This window comes from Lycium barbarum, chromosome 9 (genome assembly GCF_019175385.1).
Source record: "Lycium barbarum isolate Lr01 chromosome 9, ASM1917538v2, whole genome shotgun sequence".
In the NCBI taxonomy this organism is placed as follows: domain Eukaryota; kingdom Viridiplantae; phylum Streptophyta; class Magnoliopsida; order Solanales; family Solanaceae; genus Lycium; species Lycium barbarum.
In genome coordinates this window covers 12,577,868-12,604,932 of record NC_083345.1, presented here as the reverse complement: position 1 = coordinate 12,604,932, position 27,065 = coordinate 12,577,868, and the positions used below count along the sequence as shown (strand labels likewise).

The following is a 27,065-nucleotide window of genomic DNA, read 5'->3' as shown; positions in this document are numbered from 1 at the left end:
ACTTGAAATATTTAAAATTTTCAATTAATTTTAAATACATATGTTTCTTATATTTTAATTCTTTATCGTACAGTACAACTAGTTATGGATTTTATTAGTCACTTCAATTTTTAATCAATGAAATAATAAAATTAACAAATATTTTATTTTATAACATATTTTGTATAGAAAAGTGAATTTTGCATACTTTTGTTTATAATAGCTAAATGAGATCCAAACATCAAAATATCAATATATATAAATAACAACATCTCATTATAGCAGTCATGAATTTTTCGGACAAAAACTGTCATTATAGAGAAGTTTAACTGTATTACGTCATTGCTTTGAGAGTCCAAATTAGAATATAAATCAATATTTTACCTATAATACTCGGGGATTAAATTATTCTTGGGTCATTAAATTTACTTTTTAACTTATTATGGTTCCCGCAAGCCAAGCACACTTCTAACCCAACTCTATTGTACCGCCATCAATGGCCATATTTAGTTAGGGGCAATAAAGAATTTTCACAGATTGACGACTTGTTGTCGACATCCTAGAGGTATAATATTCAATTTTTATTGCAATTATTCTCTTCCTTTTTCCTTACACCTGGTCTCTGCTTCAAAATTTTCTAATACAAGATTTTGAATACATGCTTTTTACGTATATTCCATATTAATGATGCATAATTTTAAGGCATTTATAATATAAATTACATGGTACGCGCACTTTAATTTGTGAGGCCTATAACATTGAGCTAAAGCGGACAATATGACTCATGACTGACTATCTCTAACTTTTATTCTATACTAGAAATGGGTCATGACTATATTCAACTTTTAATCTCACCTTAATTAATACGTCAAATAAAGATATTTCACACTATCAACAAACTTTTGCCTTCGAGAATTATTAGCTACCATTTTCCTAGATTGCTAATTAATCCTTGTTACAAAGAAAATATGGCTGATTTTGTAAATATCTTTTACATCAACAGAACTTAGACTTTTCAAATATATGTTTAATTCTAGACTGCCTTATGAGTTTCTATGATGATCTCAACCTCATTCCTATATTTGTTTTCCTTGTTTAACAGCCTCATGAAGTACATGTAAAAGAAGCAGTCAAGTTTCTCGACAAACTTTTTCCAATAAGTTTAATGTGAGAGAGAGATCAAAGTGAGGTTTTTCACTTATACTTCTCACAATATAAACTAAGTAAACTTTTTACATTTTTAATTATCTTATGTGAAAAATTTACAGTTTATAATACTTTTCTTTACAATTTTTCGTATGTCTAAATCTTAATTTCAATATTTTATAATATTTTTTGTCTATTATTGTGGCTGGAAAAATGAATTTTGGATGAAGGGTTGGTGAGTGGGTGTGGGTATAAAGATATGAATTTATTTTATTTTATTGTGAGGCTCACGTTTACATTGTCGCAAAGTTCAATTGTCATGTTAGATTTTTTTTAATGACATATGTCGCAAAGTTCAATGACTTTGTTACATAGTTTGTCAAAATTTAATGACCTTTTGAGATATTTACCCAAGGAAATACAGTGCACATACATATTTCCAAGTCATTCAGGTACTTTAGGTAAGTAAGAGTACGCTATTTTCTTTGGCGGCAAGCAAAGAAAAAAGAGAAGAAAATTAAGGATCTAGTTAGAATTAAACATTGTGGTACGATGTAAAATACCAAGCAGGAATTATATACATTTCTTCATTATCAATCGACGACTAATTATTCTGGAATGGTCAAGTGTCAACCACTAAATTATTCTAAATCTCATACGCAAAATTGAGTTCGAATGTATGATGATATCAGCAAGCCAATTAGCTCATTCCACATTTTAACTTTATGTTTTTGTTTCTCAACAACACTAAGAATAGTGGCAGATACATGATTTAAATATTATGATGAGTTCGTGAATTTTGAATACGTATACATAATCGAAACTAAAATTATTGAGTTTGAATGAACCCGTATGTTATTATATTGAAATATTTAGGTGGCTGAGTTATTCGAATATGTTATTTAAATACTTGAAAATGGTAGATATTTTTTTATTTATTTACATAAGGGGAAGGAGAAATGAAAAAGGAGATTATAATGTAGGAATTCGAATCTTTACCAACAAGGTGAAAGTTCAGCTAATCGGTTCTCTGCCACCAAGATCCCTACCTTGAAAATGGTAGATCATACAAAAGAGAATTGGATAAATTGTTGGAAAATTTGAATAGAATAATATTCCAGGTATATACATGAGAGCCCCTTGATTTTACTTTACTATCTGTCTATATTAATGTATTTTGTTTTAAGTTGAAGTGTCATTTTACAGCAGCCCAGACAAAATGTACACTAGCCTACCTAAAGGATATTTGCATTATTTCTTGCATATATCGTCTCTCTTCTCATCCTAAAATTTTAATTGCTTGTAATTATAAAACAACATTGATAAAGAATTTTGGGATCAAAGTGTACACGAGAAAGAGGCGAAGGACGGAGCCCAGTCAACAAGTTAATTTGGACTTGGCTCTTATAATATCATGTTAATATTGAATAAGACCCAAATTGAATAAGATTCCTTGCAATTCCTTGCAAGTTTCTTTTCCAGCAAGCATATAATTAGGTGTTCTTGTCTCCTTAGCTGCATGCATCTATGGACCTTGACCAAGAATTTTTAAAAACTTGTAAAAGTACAATTTTGTTGTAATTCACTACAAAGTGCTAAGTTGTTGACGGACACTTTCTCATTTCTATCTTCCAAGTAAGTACATATGTTGAAATAGTGTCCGTTGCATGGATGATTTTCTTAGGGTGGTATGATGGAAAATGTTTTTCTATTTTCTCTTGTTTGATTGCACTTAAGATTTCGAAAATGTTTTCTTAAGAAAATTTTTCCGATTAACAAAGATACACCAATGCATGCTTCAACCATCCCGCAAGTTCCACCCCCACAACCCCCAACTCCACCCCCACACCCCACCCTACCATATATACCCCAAACCCCCAATCCCAACACCCACACCCCACCTTCCACTATCCACCCCGACCTTCCACCCCATCCCCTTTGAATTTTCTTTTTTACTTTTATAAAGAATTTATAAGAAATGGAAAAAAATTCTTACCCTCACCGCCCCACCTCCACTTTTTTTTAAAAGAAAAAGAGTTTTTTAACTTTTTTTTTTGGTTTTCACCCCCACCCACTAACTCCTCCCAAAAAGTTTAATTTTTTTCATTAAAAAAAAGTTTTTTTTTTTTGGGTATTTAAACCAGCCAGTCCCTCCACACCCCTCACCACCCTCCAAAACAAATTACTATCAATTTTAAAAAAAATTCTTTTGCTTGGTTTTTTATACCCCCACAACCCTCCAAAACAAATTAATATTAATTCTATTTTTTCATTTATTCTATATTTTTATGATAGCTCTAATACATACTCTACCTTTTTACATAGATTTTTCCTTCAAATACGTTTTTTCTTCTGATGTGTGAGATTATGTAACGGTATAATCTATCAAAATGTTGTGTTAATCGGAGGTCTCAGTTTCAAATTCTGAGTACAGAAAAAATCTTGTTCTCCCGAACTGGCCCTATGCAGCGTGAAACCGGGCTCCAATGCGGTTATCGCAAAGAAACTTAAAAAAAAAACAAATCTAGTTTAGAGAAATAGGCCAAAGTATTGGAATCTGCTTGAGTCCGAAAAGGTAGAAACAATTTCTACTATCATAAAATTCAACACGATTGCGAAGTCAATGGGGGTGGAACAGGTAAGAGAATCTCTTCGCCCTTTGTGATCAAGCTTTAAAACAAGTTTTGTTACATTTGAATGACGTGAAGGACGAAAATTAGTTTGTTGATTATCTTCACTGCTTACAAATTATGAGAAGCGGGAATATCTTGTTTTTTATAATCGTGGTGTCTGGGATCAGTTTGTGTTCACCTCGACTATATTTTTATGAATATCTGCCACCTCCACCAGCAACAAATATCATGTAATGCAGTCCACCAAGGGTAGGACATTTGGAAAGAAATCACCTAGTGTTTTTATCTCTACTGCGATTTGAACTGAGACCTCATTAAAATATCTTCTGCTGCCAGCAGCTAGCATGTTATTAGCTTCAAAAGGTATGTTGTGTCTACTATCTTAAAACTATGTCTTACCAGAATGTGCTGAAAAGTCTATATACACCTGTTAAGTCATCTTGTAATTGTAGTAGAAGAAATCTGGACAACTCTTCATTTGAAAACATTACATAGGGAAATACAAGTGGTGAGCAATAAAAGAATGCAACATCAATCAACCATTTAATAACAAACTAATACTATTGGAACTAGCTAGCTTATGAACAAACATATATTTAACAGCTAAATCTACTCTTTTTTTTTTTTGGGTGAAAAGAAAGAACATTATTGATCACCAGACAAACAAATACAGAATTTCCTACAATGCTACTAGGACTGAGAGGCATCCTTATGTCTTAGATCATATGAAATCTACTCATTTAAACAAGGCTTTCAAGTAATTCAACCTGAGATAATTGAAGATTGGTCTCTCTGGGACAGTTATGTACTTGACAACCCAGCCAATTGGCCAAGATGCAGCTGCAAATCCAATGCAGATTCCCCATTGACTCCAATTCAGCCTCTCTGTATTTGCAAACTTCTTTAGAAACTCCACCATTACCACTTGGAGAACCAAAGTTATTCCGATGATTGCGACAAACAACTTGTTCTTGTATATTCCCTCAAAGACATTCTTCTTCTCCAGGCTTCGCGCATTGAATTCATTGAACACTTGGCAAAGAACAAACGTGTTGAAGATCAATGTATCGTTTACCATCTTGTTGACACCAAAGATGGATTCACCTTTGAATTGTAAGGTCAATAAAACAACAATCTGATATAAGGCCTGAGCCATTAGATTCCTCCACATAACGTTGGTGATAAGTGGCTCAGTCCTGCCGACTGGTTTCTTCTTCATGAGTTCCTCGGTTGGCTTCTCTGTGGCAAGTGCTAGTGCCCCTAACGTGTCCATGATCAAATTTACCCATAGCAACTGTACTGCTGTGAGTGGTACCTCTCCAGCTGAAACAGCTACTACAAAATTGATCACGAGCGCAACCACATTTACTGTGAGCTGAAATTGGATGAATTTCTGGATGTTGTTATAGACACATCTTCCCCATTTCAGAACTGTGACAATTGAAGAAAAATTATCATCCAAAATGACAATATCAGAACTCTCTTTAGCTACTTCAGTGCCCTGAATCCCCATAGAAAGTCCTATATCAGCTTCCTTTAAAGCTGGTGCATCATTCGTGCCATCACCTGTGACAGCGACCACATGACCTTTCCTTCTCAAGCACTGCACCATTAGAAGTTTGTCAAAAGGGGAAGATCTTGCCATCACGCGAATCTTCTCCACTCTCTCCATCTGTAATTCATCTGTTAGGTTGTGAAACTCTTCACCTTCTATTACAGCTCCGTCATCTACTTCCTGATTAGGATGAAGAATCCCACATTCTGCTGCTATGGCTTTTGCTGTGAACACATTGTCACCAGTGACCATCTTGATATTCACACTAGCATTTTGGCAATCTTCCATAGCTTTCTTGATGCCGGGACGACATGGATCTTTTAGGCCGACAAAGCCTAAAAGCACGAAAGAGTTGTCTGGAGTATTTCCGTGTTTTTGTTCATTGCCCGACTCAGCTTCTGACACTTGCTTGTGTGCAAATGCGATACATCGAAGGATACTGGCAGCCATTCCTTCAATTATCCGATCACATTCTTCCTTATCTGATTCCTTAAGATGTCTCACATTCCCTTCCAGATCATAGTAATGGGAGCACATTTTTGAAATCATTTCAGCAGCACCTTTCCAATGTGCATGAATTGTGCCATCAGAAATGTTCTTGATCAGGACACCGCTCTTCTTTTTCTCTGAATTGAAAGCTTCCACGTGAAGAATGTTGCAATTTCTTTTTACTTGATCCATATCCATGTTCAACTCCATAACAGCCCACGAAAGAATAGCTTTCTCAGTAGGGCTGCCTGAGAACTCAAAGCTGGAACATGGATCGGAGGACTTGAAAACACTACCTGTAGTGTTTAATCCAACCCCTTGATGGAATAATTCAAGAATTTTTGATGAAATTGAGGTATGACTTTCCGCCTTCACGTGCTCTTTGCCTAAGAAAAACTTTGTTACAGTCATCTTATTTAATGTAAGAGTACCTGTTTTGTCAGTACAAATGGTGGTGGCAGAGCCCATAGTCTCACAAGCGGAGAGTTTCCTCACCATTGCCTGATCAGCCATCATTCGCTTCATTGAATAAGCCAGAGTAAGTGTAACAGCTAAAGGCAATCCTTCAGGAATCGCGACAACAACAATGGTAACAGCAGCAGCAACAATTCCCACCACAGCATTGATCACATCATCCGATGATGTCTTGCTCCCGTTGAATTCTTTGTTTCCATTCTCATCTTTTGTGGTCCCGGTAAAGTATCGTATCAATAGGACAACAAGAACTAAGAAAGCAACTAGCAATCCAACTTTACCAATCGATGAAGTAAGCTTGTTGAGTCGTTCTTGGAGGGGTGTTTGCTCGTTAGAATCACCGCTAATTGTGCTCATCATTTCACCCCAGGTCGTGTTCATGCCAACTGATGTCACAAGCATCATGCCATAGCCATCGGTAACCTTAGTGCCAGAAATTAAGAATGGATTTTGGCTAAGGTTAATCTCAACATGATCACTTTCCCCTGTCATGCTAGATTCATCCACTTGTAAAGACTGACCTTCTATCAAAATCCCATCAGCAGGGATTTGATCTCCAATCTTCAAGAAAATGACATCTCCAACAACGATTTCGAATATGGATATCTGTTGGCGCCTCCCCTTTCTAACGGCTTCGACTGGAATATTTTTGCTCACTTTGAAGAGCTTATCAAATTGTCTGTTCTGTCTAAAGTTACTGATAGACGAAACAGCGATGACAAGAAAGACGGCAACAAAAATACTCCCTCCATTGTACCATCCTTCTTTTGGTCCATGCTCCTTAATTCCAAATCCAAGAGACAGAGCAGCACAGAGCAAAAGGATAATGATGGTGGGATCTTTGAATGATTCCCAAACAAAGATGAAGAAACTTTTAGTAGGTGGTTTACGATACGTGTTGGTTCCAAAAGCTTCATGTCTATGTGCAACATCTTCTGGGTCTCCATTTGTACCCTTAGTCGTGTCACTTTTGAGAGAAGCAGCAACGCCTTGTACACCTCCAAAGTTAGAAAGTTTTTCAACACTTTTATCTTTGACAAGTTTAGCTAGACTTGACTGATCAATGCCTGAGAATAAAGCATGTCCTTGAACAACATCAATGGCGATTCTATCAATTGATACACGAGCTTTTCTTGGATTGTAGGCAGCTCCATGCAGTGCTTTAGTGCTAGTCGTCTTAGTTTTGAAAGCTCTGGAACAAAAGATGGTGGCAAAGGCTAAGTGCCATCTTTTTTGGCTGGAGATGTTATGTTTGGCTGGCAAATCAATTGCAATGTTCATGCAGAGGCAATGCAAGTTTGCTTGGAACATCATGGATAATCTTTCTCTAACAACTAACGAGGAAAAGTAATGTTTGTAATTACTATAGTATATAAGGACAAAAAGAACTTGGTTAGTTTATGGAATAATTAAGCGCAAAGTAGTAGTTTTGATATACTGGAACAAGAAAAGGACAAATAATGAAAGTGTGGATGAAAGGGCTAAATTGTGTTTGGAACTGGATTGACAAAGTTGAATTTATGGACATCCCCTTATATAAGTGTATACTGGTCCGGGGCGCCTTTGACCAAAATAAGCTATTTTTTAAATCAATTTACCAAAGTAATACGTTTTTTATTTTTTTTACGGAACTAGCATAAACGTATTCCTGAGTAACGTATTAGGCATTATTTTATTCAAAAATTCTAACGGAAAAAATTAGGTCGGGTTAACGGTGTTAAAAGCTAATTCGTGACTGTTAGTAACGTATTATTCCTAATGCGTTACTGTCAGTAACGACTTTAGAGAATCCAAATACGAACAATCCTTTTATGTAATCTGACATTGACTGATGTTAAAGTCGTAACTAGGAGTTACGATTTTAGCATAAAACGTAACTGACAGTTACGTTTCTACTCAAACTAGGCATGCACAAATCTTGCCGAGAATCCTGCAAATTGGGAATCTTTCTGATTGATTTGACTATAAAACGTGATTAATAGTTACGTTTTAATTGTAAAACGTGACACACAATAACGACACACTGCTAAAGTCCCTCTTCCTCATACTTTTTGAACAAACCACATATCATTATAAAATATAGTGTATGAAACGAATGTTCAAACACATTCGAACAATTTTCATCAAAGCTTCTACTTGTGAGGCCTATTGTCGGAACAACATTAAAAAATTCAACAGGTATAAGTTAATTAAGTCAAATATTTCGTAATATGTTAAAATAATACTATAGTTTTAATTTATTTTTCTGTTATATTAATAATAATAAGTGTCTTATTTTCGTGTGTAGGAGTAAAGATGGCCAATTTTGAACATAATGTGATGGTTGCTTTGTATTGGGGTGGCGAAATAATTACTGAAATGAACGGATTCAGGTACACTGAAGGTGCCAAAATGATTGTCAGCATGTTTATTTCAACGAACTATGCTGAATTGGTTGAACTATTGCATGAGAAGATGGGGACAAATAGTGAAAATATTCAAATTGATATTTCTGGAAAATATCCATGCTCATTTCAAGGTAACAATACAAGGTTCATTGAGTTTAAAATTGAGAATGACCAGTCCTTGCTACAATTTTTCTCCATACGGCAAAATTTTGCGGATAAGATCGATATAAATATTTTGGAGATTTATGTAAAGACCAAACCAGCAAATCAAAATAATATATTTCAAATGAGTGGTCAGCATGGTTATCACATGAATTTGTTGGCTCAAAATTATGGATTTGCTATGGCCAGTCAGCCTCATCTCGGAATTGAACAAGTTGTTTTTTATAAATACAGTTAATACTTTTATTAATATTTTTAGGTATACCTGTAGTAGTGGTAGGAATCCCGCTATCTCATGTTGCTTAGCCTGTGAGGCCTTACAAAGATAGTGATACTTAAATACACTAAGTTTTTTCAAACAAAACTTACTTCGGGCACCTTTTCAACCCCTAAAATGACGATCCGAACGTCTACGTATCCTTGATGTATTGGGCCTACATTATTGTACGCAGAAAAAAATATCAAGTTCTATATAAAATATTGACGTTTCGGAGTCTTGATCCACGACTAATCGTTGGTCAAAGTATGGAAAAAACACTAAGTTTTTTCAAACAAAACTTACTTCGGGCACCTTTTCAACCCCTAAAATGACGATCCGAACGTCTACGTATCCTTGATGTATTGGGCCTACATTATTGTACGCAGAAAAAATATCAGGTTCTACATAAATTATTGACGTTTCGGAGTCTTGACCCACGGCTAATCGTTGGTCAAAGTATGAAAAAAACACTAAGTTTTTTCAAACAAAACTTACTTCGGGCACCTTTTCAGCCCCTAAAATGACGATCTGAACGTCTACGTATCCTTGATGTATTGGGCCTACATTATTGTACGCAGAAAAAAATATCAGGTTCTATATAAAATATTGACGTTTCGGAGTCATGACACACGACTAATCGTTGGTCAAAGTATGAAAAAAAACACTAAGTGTTGCAAAAAATAAAGTTTGGCCAATTTTTTTTGCTTTTTGGTACTGTTTCTATAACGCAGTATTTTACTGCGCTAAAGGTAGTTTTGTAACTTTTTTTTTTGTTGGAAGAGCGAAACTAGAAGCCTGGACACGGGTTTCGCCAAACTCAATAATTTTTGCTCAAATAATATATTTGTGTTAAGAAATTTATTAAATATGTATAAATAATAAGTTTAGAACATAAGTATTAAATCTGAAATCGTCGTTCTAAAATCTAAAAACATAAAGTTGAACTCTTGGCTCTGACTCTGCCATCTAATCACGTGGGTAACAATATCCAAATTTTTTTTCTTTCTATGTGAATAAAATAATCACATAACTTGCACACTAAATTGTGTAAGAAAATGTTGTCAGCATGGAAATGACATTGACATAACAGATAACAACTATTAAAGGTAAGTGTACAATTTTATTGTGTGTCACGTTTTACAAATAAAACGTAACTACAGATAACGTTTTATAGTCAAATCAGTCAGAAGAATTGTAAGTGCACAATCTTATTGTGTGTCACGTTTTACAAATAAAACGTAACTACAAATAACGTTTTATAGTCAAATCAGTCAGAAGGATTCCCAATTTACAGGCACTACAAGAAATTAGGCTAACGACGACATTTTATAAATGTCATATTAAGTGCCATAAGTGTCGCAAAATCACTTAGCGACATTTATTTTACATTTAGTACAAATGTCGTAAATTTGAGGGTCGGGAATTTTCCGACATTTATATTAATGTCGGTACATAATTTACGACATTTATTTACAACTTTTTAAAAACGTCACAACAAAATTTCCAACATTTAGATTAATGTCGGCAAAATAATTAGCGACATTTATTTGCAACTTTTATTAAATGTCACCGATTTTGAAATTAATTTAATTGCAACATATAACGAAATGTCATCAAATCATACCATCCTTACTACGCATACATAGAAATGTCGGAAAATCATCTCTAGTCAATAGCATCATTTTTCTTTTTTATATACTGAAAAAATCTAATTTAATGCCACGATGAATCATATAATTCCAGTACACAAGTTATACACTACAATAGAACTTTGAATTAAACAAAAGAGTCACTTCGACAAACTTTTGAAAAATCTCGTGAACACCATTAAATATATGGTTCCCGAAGAATACAAAATTTTCTCCTAAGCTGAGAATGCTATAAATAAAATCTAATATTGACTAGTGACCACAAAAACACCAATTCATTGATTGTCACTTGTTGAGCCTTCATACAAAGCAGCATCTTGAATCTCTATGACAACATGCATCCTCTTCTGTCACGACCCAACCCCGTAGGCCGTGACTAGTGTCCGTGCTGGACACCCAAACGTACCCAATAATCCAAACCAGTAGACTAGCAGATTATATAAATATAAAAGTCAGTCGACATTACTAGTGTCATAGAGGAACATATATAACACATGGAAGCCGATAAGGCTATCACAAATCATAGCAACCCAAAACATATACAGAACCCACATGTATATCTACAGACCTCTACAGAACATAACAGAAACATAAAACAGGACAGGGCCCCGTCGTACCCCTGAATAGCGTACATATATCCAACAGCAGCAGACTGTACCAGAGTATAGGCTCTGGACAAAAGAGCGCTCCAGAATAGCAGAATAGGTGTCCTAGGCAGGTGGGTCAGCAAATCTGTAGTCTGTACCTGCGCGGCATGAAAACGCAGCCCCCGAAGAAAGGGGGTCAGTACGAAATATGTACTGAGTATGTAAAGCATGGAACGTAGTAAACAAAGTCATAATCGGAACAGGAGGTACAGAAAAATGAACGGAATATCCAGATTAGCAAAATGCTGATCATAAAGCATAAATAGTACTTACAGGAAACGTATGTCATACCTGGTCCCATTACAGAACAAAATCATAACCGGAACAGAACGTACAGAAATGTGAGTGAGATGTCCAGAGTATCAAATGCATATTTTCAAAACATGAAGAGTATGTACAGAAACATATGCCATATCATATCCGGCCCCTGCCAAGGGACTCGGCAGACAGAACGTGGTCACCCCCCGACACTGGTGCCATAACACATAAGGATCAGAAAAGGGGAATAACCCCGTAACATAGCATATCATATCAGATGGCCATATCATATCATATCAGAACAAGCGTACATGGCACAGCATACTCCACAAACCCATGTACGCGTATACCTGCCCCCTCACATCGAGGCACGGCGAACAATGCAAAGGATCACGCTTGACAACATATCCTGGCCCGGGCTCAGTGGGGGAAACATTGAGGCATCCACGAACGGAGTAGTGAGAAACTAAATGCACTAAAAATACCATATATATATTTCCAGAGACTCAATGAGGCATATCGAATGTCAAATCAAATCAATGAAATCGGACGAAAACATAGTAAGTAAATTTAGATGTCATAACGGGTTACGGAGGCATAATCTATCCGAGATCGTTTTCAGGATTCAAAACAATTTATAAGACTTAATGAAATATTTAAAATAGTTTTTATTTAGTAGATAAAGGAGTAGTTAGAGTATCTCTAACGAAAACGTTCGAAGACAAGTCATAGACACATAAAGGGTAAAATTGGAAATAGTGGGCCCACCTCGGAACCAATGAAGCGGTGGGCTCAAATTACGTATTTTTAAGCTTATGGGGTCACCTACAAAGGTTCTAGGACATTCCATAACTTCCTAAGCAATTTTGGAAAAGTTTTCATAATTTTTCATCAAAGCATACTTAAGGAATTCAATTCTATTGAATGAAAAAGCGACGATTTCAAACGCGGATTCCGATGGACAGAATATTCCCCGAGGCGTAAATCTAAGCCTAGTACATCTAGGACATGCCAAGAGAAGAATCGGGATAGCTTTACATACCTTTCTTGCCCTTTACGCTTGCCAAAACGCAAATCCCGTTTCGTCCAAAACCTACAAATGGTCACATTTACCAATTTACTATTCATAAGACTTAAAATTTCAACCTTAACCAATTCTTGTCTATAAAAATTTGAGCAGCATCTCCCCTATATATATATCATCCCCGAGGTTAAAACTCGGCTAAAACAACAACAACCATACCAACAACAATATATACAACATCAATAATCGACTAGGAACGCATTCTAGCGTAAATAGTCTTATTTTCCAAATAATGCGACAATTCCAAATCCAACTTTGCACTTACAACCCGATATCAATATTTTCATATTCACATACTAAGATAAGACCATTCAAACATAAACCAAAAGTATTCCAAGCTATATATTCAATATTCAACAATTCCATCAACTTCCATATTCAATCCAAAATTCTTATATATGCAACAAAACCATTCCAACACATTTTCTACTTACTAATTCATCTCCAACAACAATCTACCACACGGCCAACATGGCTTCTTTCCAATTTCATCCAATTTTCATTCAACTTCCATTTCCAATACAAATTCCACAATAACCACAACTAATATACAGCTTAAAATTCAACTCATATATGTATACAACATATATACACCCATGGCTACATATATAATATATATACATACCCACTTTGCAAACTTCCATATTTTCATAAATTCTACTCATTTCTACATACTACAACACAAACAAACCTTCATAACATAAGAAAAAGGAATTGATTCTTACCTTGTTTTTATGAAAGTAGCAAATTCTTCAACATCTTATTGTTCCCATGCTCCTCTAACTCCAAACAAAATTATATTCGTGATTATGCGTTGCCCGGACTTCGATTAGTACTTCGTAGCTTGAAATTTCACTCACAATCCTCACTTTTATGTGAGATTTAGGCCCCTTTTTGTTGCTGAATTTTCTGGAAAATTTGAGAAGTTTTTAGATGATAAAAATGGGGGTTTGCCCCTTTTTATAAGGGCTGAAACGGCGTCACTGTAGCTACAGTACTGTAGCAGTACTGTAGCGTGCTGTAGCAGTGCTGTTTCTGCGCGACAGTTCAGTTTGTAGCGTCTATAATTCTCTACTCCGACGTCCTATCGATGAGTGGTTTGTTGCATCATAAACTAGACTTGACGAACTTCATTTTAGGCTTTTGAAACGCCTTAAAACTCCAAATATGCATCGAGATATACCCCTCCAAAGTTGACTAAAAATCTGTCCAGCATTTCTCAAATTTTCGTCGAACTTATTTTCTTCAACTTGCTCGATCTCGAAATATTCCGAAACCCTCCATACATGATAATGACCATATTCTTGTGTTTTAAAATACTCTTTCCCGATTACGACTTACAAGATCATAATCATCCATTATTTAAACAATATACTTAATAATGCCTCATTCCTCATACTCCAAAGTTGTTTTACCTAGTCGTAACTCGAAATTCTTACATTCAAATTTAACAGTGTTTCTTCGAAGTACGGGGTGTAACATCTTCAAAAGACTTCTCTTCTTGACTCTAATTTTTGCATATCGACTTCTGATGAAGATGAGAAAGAGATCTCTGACAGCAAACCAAAGATAAGGGCAAATATTAGAAGTTAGAAAAATATGGTTTAAACAAAATAGCAGGCAACTTTTATAGAAGACAAAAGATCGTGAAATAAGAGTATTGCTACATTCACGGTACAGTTAAAAAAGTAAAATACAGATCTCAAAATTCAGTGTCAATCCTAAAGCCCACACCACAGAGGATTACCTTCACATCCACAAAAATATGATCCAATGCAACAATCATATTATACAATTAATCTCTTTCGGGACTCCACTTCGTAAAACCTACAAAAGAAAAAATAAATCAAGAAAAGTAAATGACAAATAAAATTCAAGCAGAGAGAGAGAGAAGAGAAATGGAGAAATTAGGCCGCCGGTGCAGCCTATGACGTAAAGGGAATTGGGGGAAGGGAAAAGGTTAGGGTTCCAGCTTTTATTCGTGGGAGTAGTATTTGATTAAGTTTAAAATTATTGGGGGGAAGATTTAGTCTTTGGGGATTTTTTAATTTTTTGGGGGGAAAGTCTGGGTCCAAATGAAAAAGAGTATTAAAGTACATAGAACCAAAATAAAAAAAAATACTGCTCCTATTTCTATAACTACTATAATTTCATAAGCTTTTTTTTATTAGTAGTAGCAAATAGTATTCCTTGCAAAATCAATTACTTTAATAAGAGCTTAAATAAAGTTCAAATGCATATAAATAAAATAAATATGACACGAATTGTCCCGTAGTAAAATCAATTGTCGTCGATGCCTTTTTCTCGGTTCTTTCCTCCATTACAAGAGTTCGAACAAGAAAAAAATAAGAGTGCCCTATGAAGAATGTTGTAAAAATTCATAATAGAATCTGGCCATAACAATAATGAAAAGATCAATAATGGATAAAAAAGCCAAGTCATATTCTGAAAATAATTAATATTCTTTAAATATTATCCGCAATGACACCTATTCTAATACTACTAGTTAAATACTTTTTAAAAAGTCATATGTGCGATAGTTTTCTTTAATTGGTAGAAATATTCAATAGCTCTATTGTTATAATTGTATAATTTAATTTTAACTAATTTACACAATTAATTTAGTCACGTGTGGGACTACACTGAATGTGTTGTTGTTGTTGTAATTTAGCCATATTTTTAGTTCCAAACTCATTCGTTATATATATATATATATAATTACTACTTTATGCATCCACTAATTCTTTCCCTAGAATTAAATATAAAGAGTGATGACATAATTTAAAAAGATTTAGATTTCCAACATTAGGTGTAAAAGTCAGTAATTAGCGACTAATAATATGACATTTGAAATAAATGTCATAATATTTTCGACATTTGTATCAAATGTCGTTATTTTAACGACATTTTACGCCAAAAATCGTTGTTTAGCTATATTTTATGCCAAATGTCATTATTTTTATGACATTTTTTCATAAATGTCGAGAAATTCCTTTTTCCCCGACATTTATTTCAAATGCCACTAAATAAATGTCGTCGTATCTTTACTTTCTTGTAGTGAGGATTCTCTGCAAGAGATTGCGCGTGCCTAGTTTCAGAAGAAACGTTACTGTCAGTTACGTTTTATGCTGAAGTCGTAATTGCGGGTTACGACTTTAGGATCAATCAATGTCCGATTTCATAGAAAGATTGTTTGTACCTAGAATTTCTAAATTCGTTACTGTCAGTAACGTATTAGCCATAATACGTTATTGGCAGTAACGAATTATATTTTAACGCTGTTAACCGGTGACTTTTTTGTCCGTTGGAATTTTTTAATAAAATAATATCTAATTCGTTACTCAGGAATACGTTTATGCTAGTTCGGTTAACTTTCAAAAAAACGTATTATTTTGGAGAATTGACTCAAATAATAGCTTACTTTGGTAAAATATAACGTCAGGTTGTTGACTTTATCTATGTTTTCACTTGGAATCATACATGTTTTTTGCAAGTTTTCAAGCTCCTTCCACGCTATTGGGGTTCAGATTATAAAATAATAATTCTACTATATCGTAAAGAATTTTACCAAATATACCTAAAAACGGTATAAGGTATATTTGGTAAAATTCTCTACGATATAGTAGGATTATTCTTTTATACACCACATATAATTGTCTATAATAAGTGTAGATTAGTCTGAAAAAGAAAGTGACATGATAGGTTAATTTCACAATAGTTACTGAACTTACTCTTTATAATATTAAAATTATATTTTTTTTTTAATAGTAAAGTTAATAAACTAATCCATCTGTTTTAATTTATATGAATCTATGTCCTTATTAGTCCGTGTAAAAAATAATGATCTCTTTCTATATTTGAAAATACTTTACATTTATGCAATGATTTAGGACAACAAGTTTAAAAGTCATATCTTTTTTGTTAAACTCCGTTTCCAGTCAAATGGGTTCACATAAATTGAAATGGAGGAAGTATGTGTTAGTTGTCCAAAAAATGCTAATCATCGGAAAGTCAAATTTTTGGCGCTTGAAAATGATATGTCATGGTGCCACACCATCATTTTGTCCATCGTGTACATGCCACGTGTTAAACTTTTTATTAAAAATATTCATATGGTCATAACCTATGTTTTAAACATAAATAATTAACATAAAATAAAATTAAGAGAAACGAAAAGGAAAACCGACTTACTGCGAATCATATGAACAAAGGAGATTTTTTTTTTTGAACTTCGTAAGAAAATCATATGAACAAGTCAGTAACTATGATTTTTTCAACTTCAACGTACATATAGTAGAGAATTATGAGTTCAATAATGATGGGAGCTTTTACAAGTTTGTGGAGTAGAAATTTTAGGTCTTCATCCTGTTAAACAAATTGAGAAGATAGCATACAAATTAGCTCCAAAATTTAATGATTTTTCAGAAAAACAAACTCTAAAGGTAGAGACAGTCGGTAATGAGCAATCTGTATGTACATGACTATGTGATTACCTTAATTCAAGTTATTATATATAAATATATTGTAGTATTTGTTTAAAGGTTTTAGTCCGAAGGATTTTAGGCCCTATTAGTTTATATTTTTGTAGTTTTGTTATCTCTACAATACTATAATATATATAGCATTCAGTATTTTTTAAAAAAATATTAAATATCATACTGAATAACAAAAAAGAAAATAAAACATATATCGAATACTGTACTGAATATTTTTTTTTATTTCAATACAATAATTCGGTATTTACAAAATATGAACACCCATAGAATCTGTAAAAGAGAAGAAACCCAACGTGGTTTCTTCAACCGAAGCAATTTATGAATTAATAATTGCTATTCTGAATTTCCAGGATATTTCACAACATTATCCGAAAATATGCTTTACGCTTACCGCTTTTTCTTTCCTAGTTTCACCTTAGGTACGTACATACTATTATCAGATCTTATATACTTCAAATTTTCAATTGTTTGTATATATTTTTAAAAGGTGCTTTGCTTTCTTAAGTTGCATGGAGATGCCATTAGTGTTCCTTTTTTTACCCATAACTTGGGCCTTGGGGGATGAATATTCTTTAATTTTGCATTGATTCATCAACTTTCAACTCCCTTCGCTGTGGTTTCCTTGGTATTCTGTAGGATTTTAAAAGTAATATTCTTCAAGTTTTAGTTGGAGAGTACATTTAAAAGAAATTATAAGTTTCTCAGCAGTGCGATCATCTCTTTTTAAATTTTGAAATTAATGAAAGTTATACAATTATAGTCTCTTCAATTGACCAATTAATCATTGATTATATATTCTTTTTTATGAAAAACTGCTGAGCTGATGATAAAGAAATGACATCTCAACCAAAGCTATATGAGGTCGACTGTATTATTTAACTTAGCTATTAAGATTATTGCGTCTAATCTAATGCAGCTTCTTTCAATGTCGACAATGTGTATCCGAGTATCGTATAAAAGCTACAGCCAATTTAATCCATTTATTTGTGTCACAAACCTATGACAGTTAGGGTTAGGCAGGAAACGGCAAACAATATAATATGGAAAAAGTAGAATTTGAGAGACACCCAAGCTCTTCGAAGTTTCCAAAGAATGCTTTTTTTTCCGCTTTCTTTTTAACCCTCTGGGAAATCGTAGCAGCTGCTCTTCGGGCACGCACTAGATAACCTGTTCAGTGAAGTAATCAGGATATTTTGTAAACAGTATTGATATTTAAAAAAGTAAAAATATAAATAAATTACTATAATATCATCATATCATAAAAAAAAAAAAAAAAAAGCTGAATTACAAATTATAATATCAATTTTATTTAGATAGACTTTAGATAAATTCATAAAATTCAATTCCAAAAGAAAACGACTAATGTTTTCAAAAATTTCAACTAGAAACAAAAATGAATTTTTTTCTTCATTTGAAAGAGCAACACACAACAATTTTATTCTCAAAAAATTACAAAGTATAAAAGAAAAATGAGCATTTTTTTCAAAGTTAGAGTTTTAAATTGCTTTAGTAATCCAGTTTCACAATATATATTATTAAATTATTTATTGACTGCTACGATCTTATGCTCCTTGTTAGGTAAAGAGTCACAAGTTCCGGTTCGATTTAAATATTGTTACGTAAAGAGCCGATTGAAAAATGTAATATTGATAATTTTGCAAATAAAATGGGCTCGATTGGATGAGTTTCTCTCTTTTAAGCAAGTTTCATGGGTGCAAGTCTCTTTGGCTTCTTTATTAAACAAGCAAAAAAAAAAAAAAAAAAAAAATAATAATAGTAATAGAACACAGGACCTCAGGCTGCTACTAAGGCGCCACACCAATGAGCTACAGAAGTTGTAATACTAAGTTCTATCATATCTCTAATATTTAGACTGATACTTCCTTCTGCATAGTATTATTCATATATAAATAAATAAAAATTCCAGGGGTGCTAGATGACACCCCTTAAATACATTTGGGTCAGCCTCTGGACCTGGTACTGTGTAATAGCTCGCAAATCACATAAGAGATGTAAATCGCATTAGGCGAGCACGATACGACGAGCTCTGATTGAGAGCTGACGAGGAAAATCGATCGCAGGTCTCTCCAATGTGGGAAATCACTCACCCAACCAAGTCAGTCAATCCTTGTGAGTATTAATTTGCTTTCTTGTTAAGTACGAAATTTGTGTTTTTTAATAATAAAGTTGGTGTATGGGGTAATTACGTGCACCTTAGATAGCTATTCGATTAGGTACCTATTATATATTCCACCGGAACAAATATTGAAAAACTTTCCCCATCAAAATTAGGCAAATAACAATAATTACTCAAAATTAAGAGTAGAATGTTGCTCTCTGTAATTTTCAAACACTACATTGATGATTAGGTCATATGTGCAGGGGCAGATTTAGAGGGTGGGGAGGGTGTTCGCTCAGCAAAAAATTATAGTGTAAATATGGGGTAGATTTTCTGTATTTATGTACATATACTCACTTTTGAATAGTACCCTGAACAAATGCAAATAATTAGCTCAAGTGGTCTACAGTGTTCAAAATTATCTCTAGCATCCTAGATTCGATTTCCAATAACAGCATTATTTTTTATCTTTAACTTTTGTTGTTTTTTTTAACATCTTGAGTGAAAATTCTGGATCTGTCAATGCATATGTGCGATACAAAGATTCCCTTTGGAAAGATTTAATAGTGACACTGTTGCTATTCTATGTTTAATTCTCATTTCACCGATCGAGTTAGATAGGGTAAATACTTAATTATATCGTGGCGGGTGTTTTGTTTACATTTATAAATAATGAAGTTTATTGTAGCAGTTAAAAATTAAAGTGAAAGTATATAACACTTATCAATATTGTATATATTGGTTTGGCGTAAACACTCAGTGTAAGTAGATTATTATCTAGCAATGTCTCGAACTCTAAATTGAGATGCAATAACTAAAGAATTTAGGTTATGTACATCATTAATGTAAGGAATTTTACATCATCATGTTATAACTTGTTGGAGCATGTAATTTATTTTATTTTCAAGATTACAAATGTCACATTTTAAAAAAACTTAAATATACATATTCTTTGAATGACCCTATAATATAAAAAGTACACTCACGATATATATATATATATATATATATATAAAACTTAAACTCATAAATAAAAGTGAAATTAATAGGTTATCTTGAGGGTATAGATTTCTAATCAATGGACCTTATGGAATTTTCTTAATCCAATACCTGAGGAATCAAGTAAACGGATCCAATTTTTCCGAAGTTTTTATTCTTACAGTAGAGACACCCTCGACTTGGCTCCACATAAGAGAACAATGAATAATTATCCTGGAAAATAAATATTAGTCTCCCTTTAGTACGTCAACTAAATGATTCTTAAATCCCTTACGTAAGATTTGAGCTTTCTATGATGTCACAGTGCAAACGTCATCAGAATAATTCTTGGGGTTCTTTTACAAGTTTGTTGACAAATCTTTCTAAGAAGTTTACTCAAGGAATATTTTTTGCTATAATTTATGGACTGCATGTATATCATGAAGTGTGCGTCCAATCGATCAAATGCCGTCACACAAAAACAAATAGGACTAACTAAGTCTGTCATTTTCGTACATATCAAGATAAAGAGCAATTTGAATGAGGGATAACGTCCTCTCATCAATATTTAGCTTCATACCATTTAGAAGACGAATTAATATATAATTATCCTGGGATAGTTATATATTCTCGGATTAGGACGTCACGTGAATGATTCTAACTCCCTTACGTAAGATATTGAGTTTCAATTGATGCTATCAGATGGTCAATGTAAATATTTATCCACATGGGGTATTTACATCAAATTAATTAAACTTATCATGATTGTTTGACTCATGAACTAATAATAATTAATACATTATCTAACCATAATTAATTAAACTTATCATGATTGTTTGACTCATGAACTAATAATAATTAATACATTATCTAACCACAATTAGGTGGTAGAACAGATTATACAAGAATATATCATGTATTTATTGATTTGGTGTAATCACTCTATGCAGATAAGCTTTAATCGATTGACAACCTCATTAGTATTTTTAATCTTTTTTTTTTATTTTAAATAGCCCTATGAATTGTGTTGTATTCTTTTACCTTACATTTTGGGAAGAATAAGGGAGGGGAAAGAAGACGGAGACCTAACATCGAGAAAAAATAGGAAGGCAGTATGGTGAAAATCATACCTTACATGCATGATGCAACTACCATACATTTTCTAGGATGGCCAAACCTATCGGCAAACACATGTGGTCATCCATTTTTTTCACTTGGGCATCTAAAGTGGTCCTTATTCCATTTAGACACTTCAGGTAGATCATTCTTGTTCCACTTAGACATTTTTTGCACCGTTATCAGAGCAAAACCAACATCAGTCGTCTCCTACGTAGATTAAGTAGCCAATTAAATTGTGTCAACTCGTTTAAATTGTGCCAACTCAATTAAATTATGCTAACTCATTTAATTGTAAATTCACTAATTTGTAAATACGTGGAGTTTTGACCATTAAAAATTGGCTTTTGGGCCGGTTGGATGTGCAATAAGGTGGCGCCCCCTTTGGTGTAGTTTTGCTATGATAACGATGCAAAAAGTGTCTAAGTAGAATAGGAATGACCCATCTGAAGTGTTTAAATAGAACAAGGGTCACTTTAGGTGCTCAAGTGTAAAAAATGGACGACCACAAGTGTCTGTGAACGGGTTTGGCCTTCTAAGATCAGTACACTTCACTATCAATATGTTTAAGTACGTTGTACGTACATATATGACTACCAATTAATTGTAATTTACAGTTTTGATCCTTGTAATTTCTCACAAATTTAATGAAATTTTAATTGTATATTAAACTATTTAATTAGCTATGAATTATTATAAATTTGTATTTTTAATTCATGTTTGGAAGATAATTAGTTCTAAAAATAGCATAATAATAAGGTATTTCCAATATCAAGTAACCAAAATCACGCATTTGAATTAGTTAAAGGTTAAATATGCTTAACAAAATTTTATAAGAATTATAATCAAATTCATCAATAACTATGTGACAAAAAATGCGATTATCCCATTATAGTAACGTAGAATAAGAGCTGTGGAATTATTGTGAAGAAGAAAACGAGGCACACTCCTCTTCAACCCCAGTCAATTTTTTTTATAGTCCATTCAACCAAAAATAAAAATTGGAATTGGAGTTGGTCCTCATAATAATGTTGAATAAGACCCAACTTCAAAGTTGGGTCCTTTTTGCAACTGCACCATAGTTTCTCAGTAGACAATTAGATGACCTACTGTTTCTTTTCTGGAAATTAAAAAATCTGGCAAGGACGCCGATGTTTACATTCATTATATGGAATAAAATTATGTACGACAACTATAGTAGTTTTCCTCTTGGAATCTGTTAAGAGTTAAACGAGTGAGACAGCACAACCGATTAGGATGCACCAACACAAGAATAATAATGCAAGAAAGCAATAAACGTAACGAACGCAAGATTTACGTGGAAACCCAAGAGCAGAAAAATCATAGGGCGCGAAGCGCAGAGAAATCAACTACACGGTGAGGAGTACAAAACGATCTCAACAGGGTGTCGAAGCACAATGAGATAAAAAAAATGAAAGATTATAATCTCTCAATGAAAACTTTGTCTAACCTAATTGTGGAATATAGTATTGTGTGTAGTCTTGATAGTTGTTCTTTTTTTCTGGATGTTCTGGCCGAAGATCTCCTTTAAATAGGGGTTGAAGACGTGCAGTTGGAATGGGACAAGCCAGTCGAATCCCAGTTGAAACGGGACAATTTCGATAAACCCTTTTGGGACGTATTCTAATAATCTCCACCTTGGACCAAAATACATCAACATCAACGCTCCTCACCCCTTAAAGCCCCGAAGGGCAATTTAAGCATGAATAACACCAACTAAGTCTAAGCAATGCTTAAAAGTAGTAATAGCAAGCGGCTTGGTTAACATATCTGCAGGATTCTCTAACGTGTGAACTTTCTTTACCACAATCTTCCCTGCAGCAATAGTATCTCTGATAAAGTGGTATTTAAAGCTAATATGCTTGGTCTTCAAGTGATGAAATCAGCCTTAGTAAGATGATAGCACTCTGGCTATCAGAAAATACAACGGTAGTACCCTGTTGAACACCAAGATCAATAAGGAGACCTCGCAACCATGTAGCTTCTTTAACACCTTCAGTTGCAGCGATATACTCAACTTCAGTAGTAGAAAGGGTTGCAATAGTCTGTAATTGTGCTTTCTAAGAGATAGCACCAGAGCACAGTGAAAAAACGTAACCAGAAATAGACCTCCTACGGTCGAGATCACCAGCATGATCAGAATTAACGAACCCAACAACATCATAAGACGATGCCTTAGCTCTATCAAATACCAAATCAATATCAACAGACCCTTTCACATAACGAAGAATCCACTTCATGACATTCCAATGATCCTTTCCAAGATTATGCATTTATCATCTCACCAGGTTTAGGCAAATCATAGCATACATAAGGCTACCAACAACACTAGCATACAGAATAGTAGACATCCTCTCAATGTCCACCTCCGACTTACAACAAGAGTCAACAGACACTTTGAAATGAGCAGAAATAGAGTAGAAACAAGTTTACAATCAAATATATTAAACCTATCGAGGACTTTTTCAAAATACTTCCTCTTAGACAAGTAAAGCTTCCCGGCTTTTCGATCCCTGTGAATCTCCATATCTAGAATCTTCTTAGCTGCACCAAGGTCCTTCATCTCAAAATCAGAATGAAGTTGAGATTTTAACTTGTTGATCAAAGACTTGTCTTTAGAAGCAACATATAACAACAAGTTAACGAAGGAACCACCAGAAAACGGTCGAAAATACACACTATTATCATACTTACTACGTATGTAGTGTTTTCCAATCATAAAGGAATCAAACCTCTTATACCACTGCCTTGGAGCTTGTTTAAGGCCATAAAGAGATCTTTTCAACCGACTAACAAATTGCTCCTTTCCAGGAACAACAAAACCCTCGGGTTGCTTCATATAAATTTCTTCTTCTAACTCTCCATGAAGAAACGCAATTTTAACATCAAGTTGTTCCAGCTCCAAGTCAAAAAGAGCAACAATAGCAAGTAACACTCTAATGGAGGTATGATGAACAACAAGAGAGAAAACTTCATTAAAGTCAATACCTTCCTTTGGGTGGCAACCACGAACCACTAAGCGAGCTTTCCATCTTGCTTTTTCAACCCTGGGAATAACATATTTTAGTTTGTAGATCCATTTTTGCAGTCAGTGCACGACGGCCTTTGGGTAACTCACATAACTCCTATGTATTATTTTTGTTCAATCTATCGATCTCTTTTTGCATAGACACTAACAAATTTAAGGAATTAGGACAAGAAATTACCTCAGAGTAAGTAGAAGGATCAACTCCTTCGGGATTTTCTTGTGCAATTGTGAGAGCATAAGTAATAAGCCCATCATCATCAGTGTCAACATATCGAGCGGGCTTCTTTATAACGCATCTAGGTCTATCACGAGCAATAACATGATCATCCTCCACCTGTGGTTGGGACGTGTGGTACCAGTACTTGGCTTATCAATAGGAGCCTCCTCACTAGCCTGAGGACTGCTGAAGAAATAGTGCCAACTTCGTGAGCTTCATGGCTCACTTCTACCTTCACCTTCTCATTAGCATTTTTCATATCATCATTACCCGTAGAGGAAACAACAGACTCTTTCCCAGAATATAACATAATAATCTCATTAAAAGTTACATCCCGACTTTGAATAATTTTCTTGGAGCTAGGACACTACAAACGATATCCTTTAGACTCAGAAGCATAACCAAGAAACATGCACTTAACGACCCTAGGGTCTAGCTTCCCATCATTAACATGATCAAAAACAGTGCATCCAAAAACTCTAAGAATAGAATAGTCAATGGGATTACCAAACCAAACTTCTTCGGAAATTTTAAAGTCTATAGATGAACGTGGAGACAAATTAACGAGGTAACAAGCCGTATAAATGGCTTCGGCCCAAAAATCACGGCAGTGCCATAAACCAGCATTTGAGAGCATACAACGAGTTCGCTCAAGCAATGTTCTGTTTATACATTCTACAACTCCGTTATCCTGGGGCTTATAAACAAGAGTCTTATGTCTAGCAATACCATAAATAGCGCAGAACTCATTAAACTTACTGCAACAGAACTCCAAACCATTATGAGTCCTGAGCTTCTTAATTTTTTTACCAGTCTAATTCTCATCAAAGGCTTTGAATTTCTTGAAATAGGGAAACGTTTCACTTTTCTGTATTAGGAAATAAACCCAGACCTTATGAGAAAAATCATCAATGAGAGTCAACATGTAGCGTTTTCCTCCAAGGGAAGGAACTTTGGAGGGACCCATAAATCTGAATGAATATAATCAAGAATGCCCTGTGTACTATTTTTGCTATGGAGAAACTAACTCTCTTTTGTTTCCCAAAAACGCAATGATCACAAAAGTCAAGTTTACCCGTACCAATTTTACCAAGAATACCTTTTTTGCTCAGAATGGTCATACCTTTCTCACTCATATGGACCAGTCGCATATGCCGTAAACAGGTGAGATCATCGTCGGATAATGAAGTAGACACTGCTACAGACCCCGTCACAATTAAACCGTGCTGGTAATAGAGAGTCCCACGTCTTGTTCCTTTCATCAAGACTAGAGCACCTTTTGAAATTTTGAGAACTCCACCTTCAGATGAATATTTACATCCAAGAGATTCAAGAGCACCCAGAGAAATAAGATTACGTTTCAAGTCAGGAACATGACGAACGTTGGTCAAGGTCCTCATAACCCTATCATGGGTACTAATTTTTACAGTACCAATCCCAACAACGTTGCATGGGACATCATTCCCCATTAGGACAACACCACAAGCTTTCTTATATGTTGAAAACCGGTCCTTATGAGGACACACGTGATACGTACATCCAGAATAAAAAAACCCATTCAAAAGAATTTTTCTTATCAACAGAGACAGTTATGGGAATCACTTTCAATAACTCCTACTTAATGGTTTTCTGTTGCATTTTGTTATTTTTATTCTCTCTCTAGTTTATTCTTCAATTTATGACAATCACCAACTACGTGGTTTGTTTCTTGCAGTATTTGCAGAATTTATCATTGTTGAATTTACGGCTTCTAGACGTGGACCTAAAATTCTTTCTATTACTTATTCTATCATAGGATCGTCCTCTAATAGACAAACCTTGCCCTTTGTTTTCATAACGCACTTCAAAATCAAATTTTTCTTTAACAACAAATTAGATTTGACATCCTCATAACTCAGTGTTTCATTACCACCATATAGCGTGATTTCTATAAAGTGCTTATACGTAGTGAGTAGGGAGATCGCCAACAATATTGCTTGATCCCCATCTTCGACCTTAATGTCTAAATTTTCTAGGCCAAGAATAAGAGAGTTGAACTCATCAACATGATTTTGAATTGCGGTACCTTCAGCCATACAGAATGTGTATAACCATTCCTTCAGAAGAATTTTATTTGTGAGACTTTTCGTCGTGTAGAGTGACTCTAACTTCAACTAGAGGCCTTCAGCAGTAGTCTTGTCACGCCCCGAACCATGGCCTGGACGTAACACGGCACTCGGTGCCTGACTACATGTGACCGAGCGAACCACATGACTTACTGAATCATCATGATGCATAACATAAGCGGAATATAACATGAATGCATGATGAGCCTCTATAAAACATAATGAGTCATAATACTTAAATAAGTACTTGTTTAAACATGAGT

The 27,065-nt window shown here is 34.3% G+C and overlaps 1 protein-coding gene and 1 long non-coding RNA gene across 2 annotated transcripts; both read right to left on the bottom strand.

Annotated features, from left to right (window-relative positions):
• Positions 1-4,213: 4,213 nt before the first annotated feature.
• Positions 4,214-7,769, bottom strand: LOC132611146 (putative calcium-transporting ATPase 13, plasma membrane-type). The gene has a single exon (XM_060325551.1). The coding sequence runs from the start codon at positions 7,588-7,590 to the stop codon at positions 4,495-4,497; it is 3,096 nt and encodes a 1,031-aa protein (XP_060181534.1). The 5' UTR covers positions 7,591-7,769; the 3' UTR covers positions 4,214-4,494.
• A 3,399-nt stretch (positions 7,770-11,168) lies between these two features.
• Positions 11,169-12,733, bottom strand: LOC132611115 (uncharacterized). The gene is made up of 2 exons (XR_009571463.1): positions 12,681-12,733; positions 11,169-11,478 (listed from the first exon to the last, which is right to left on the bottom strand). It is a non-coding gene; the product is annotated as an uncharacterized LOC132611115 (long non-coding RNA).
• Positions 12,734-27,065: the final 14,332 nt, after the last annotated feature.

Coding starts and splice junctions, on each gene's coding strand:
- LOC132611146 (XM_060325551.1), bottom strand. CDS start 7,590: ATGATGTTCCAAGCAAACTTGCATTGCCTCTGCATGAACATTGCAATT.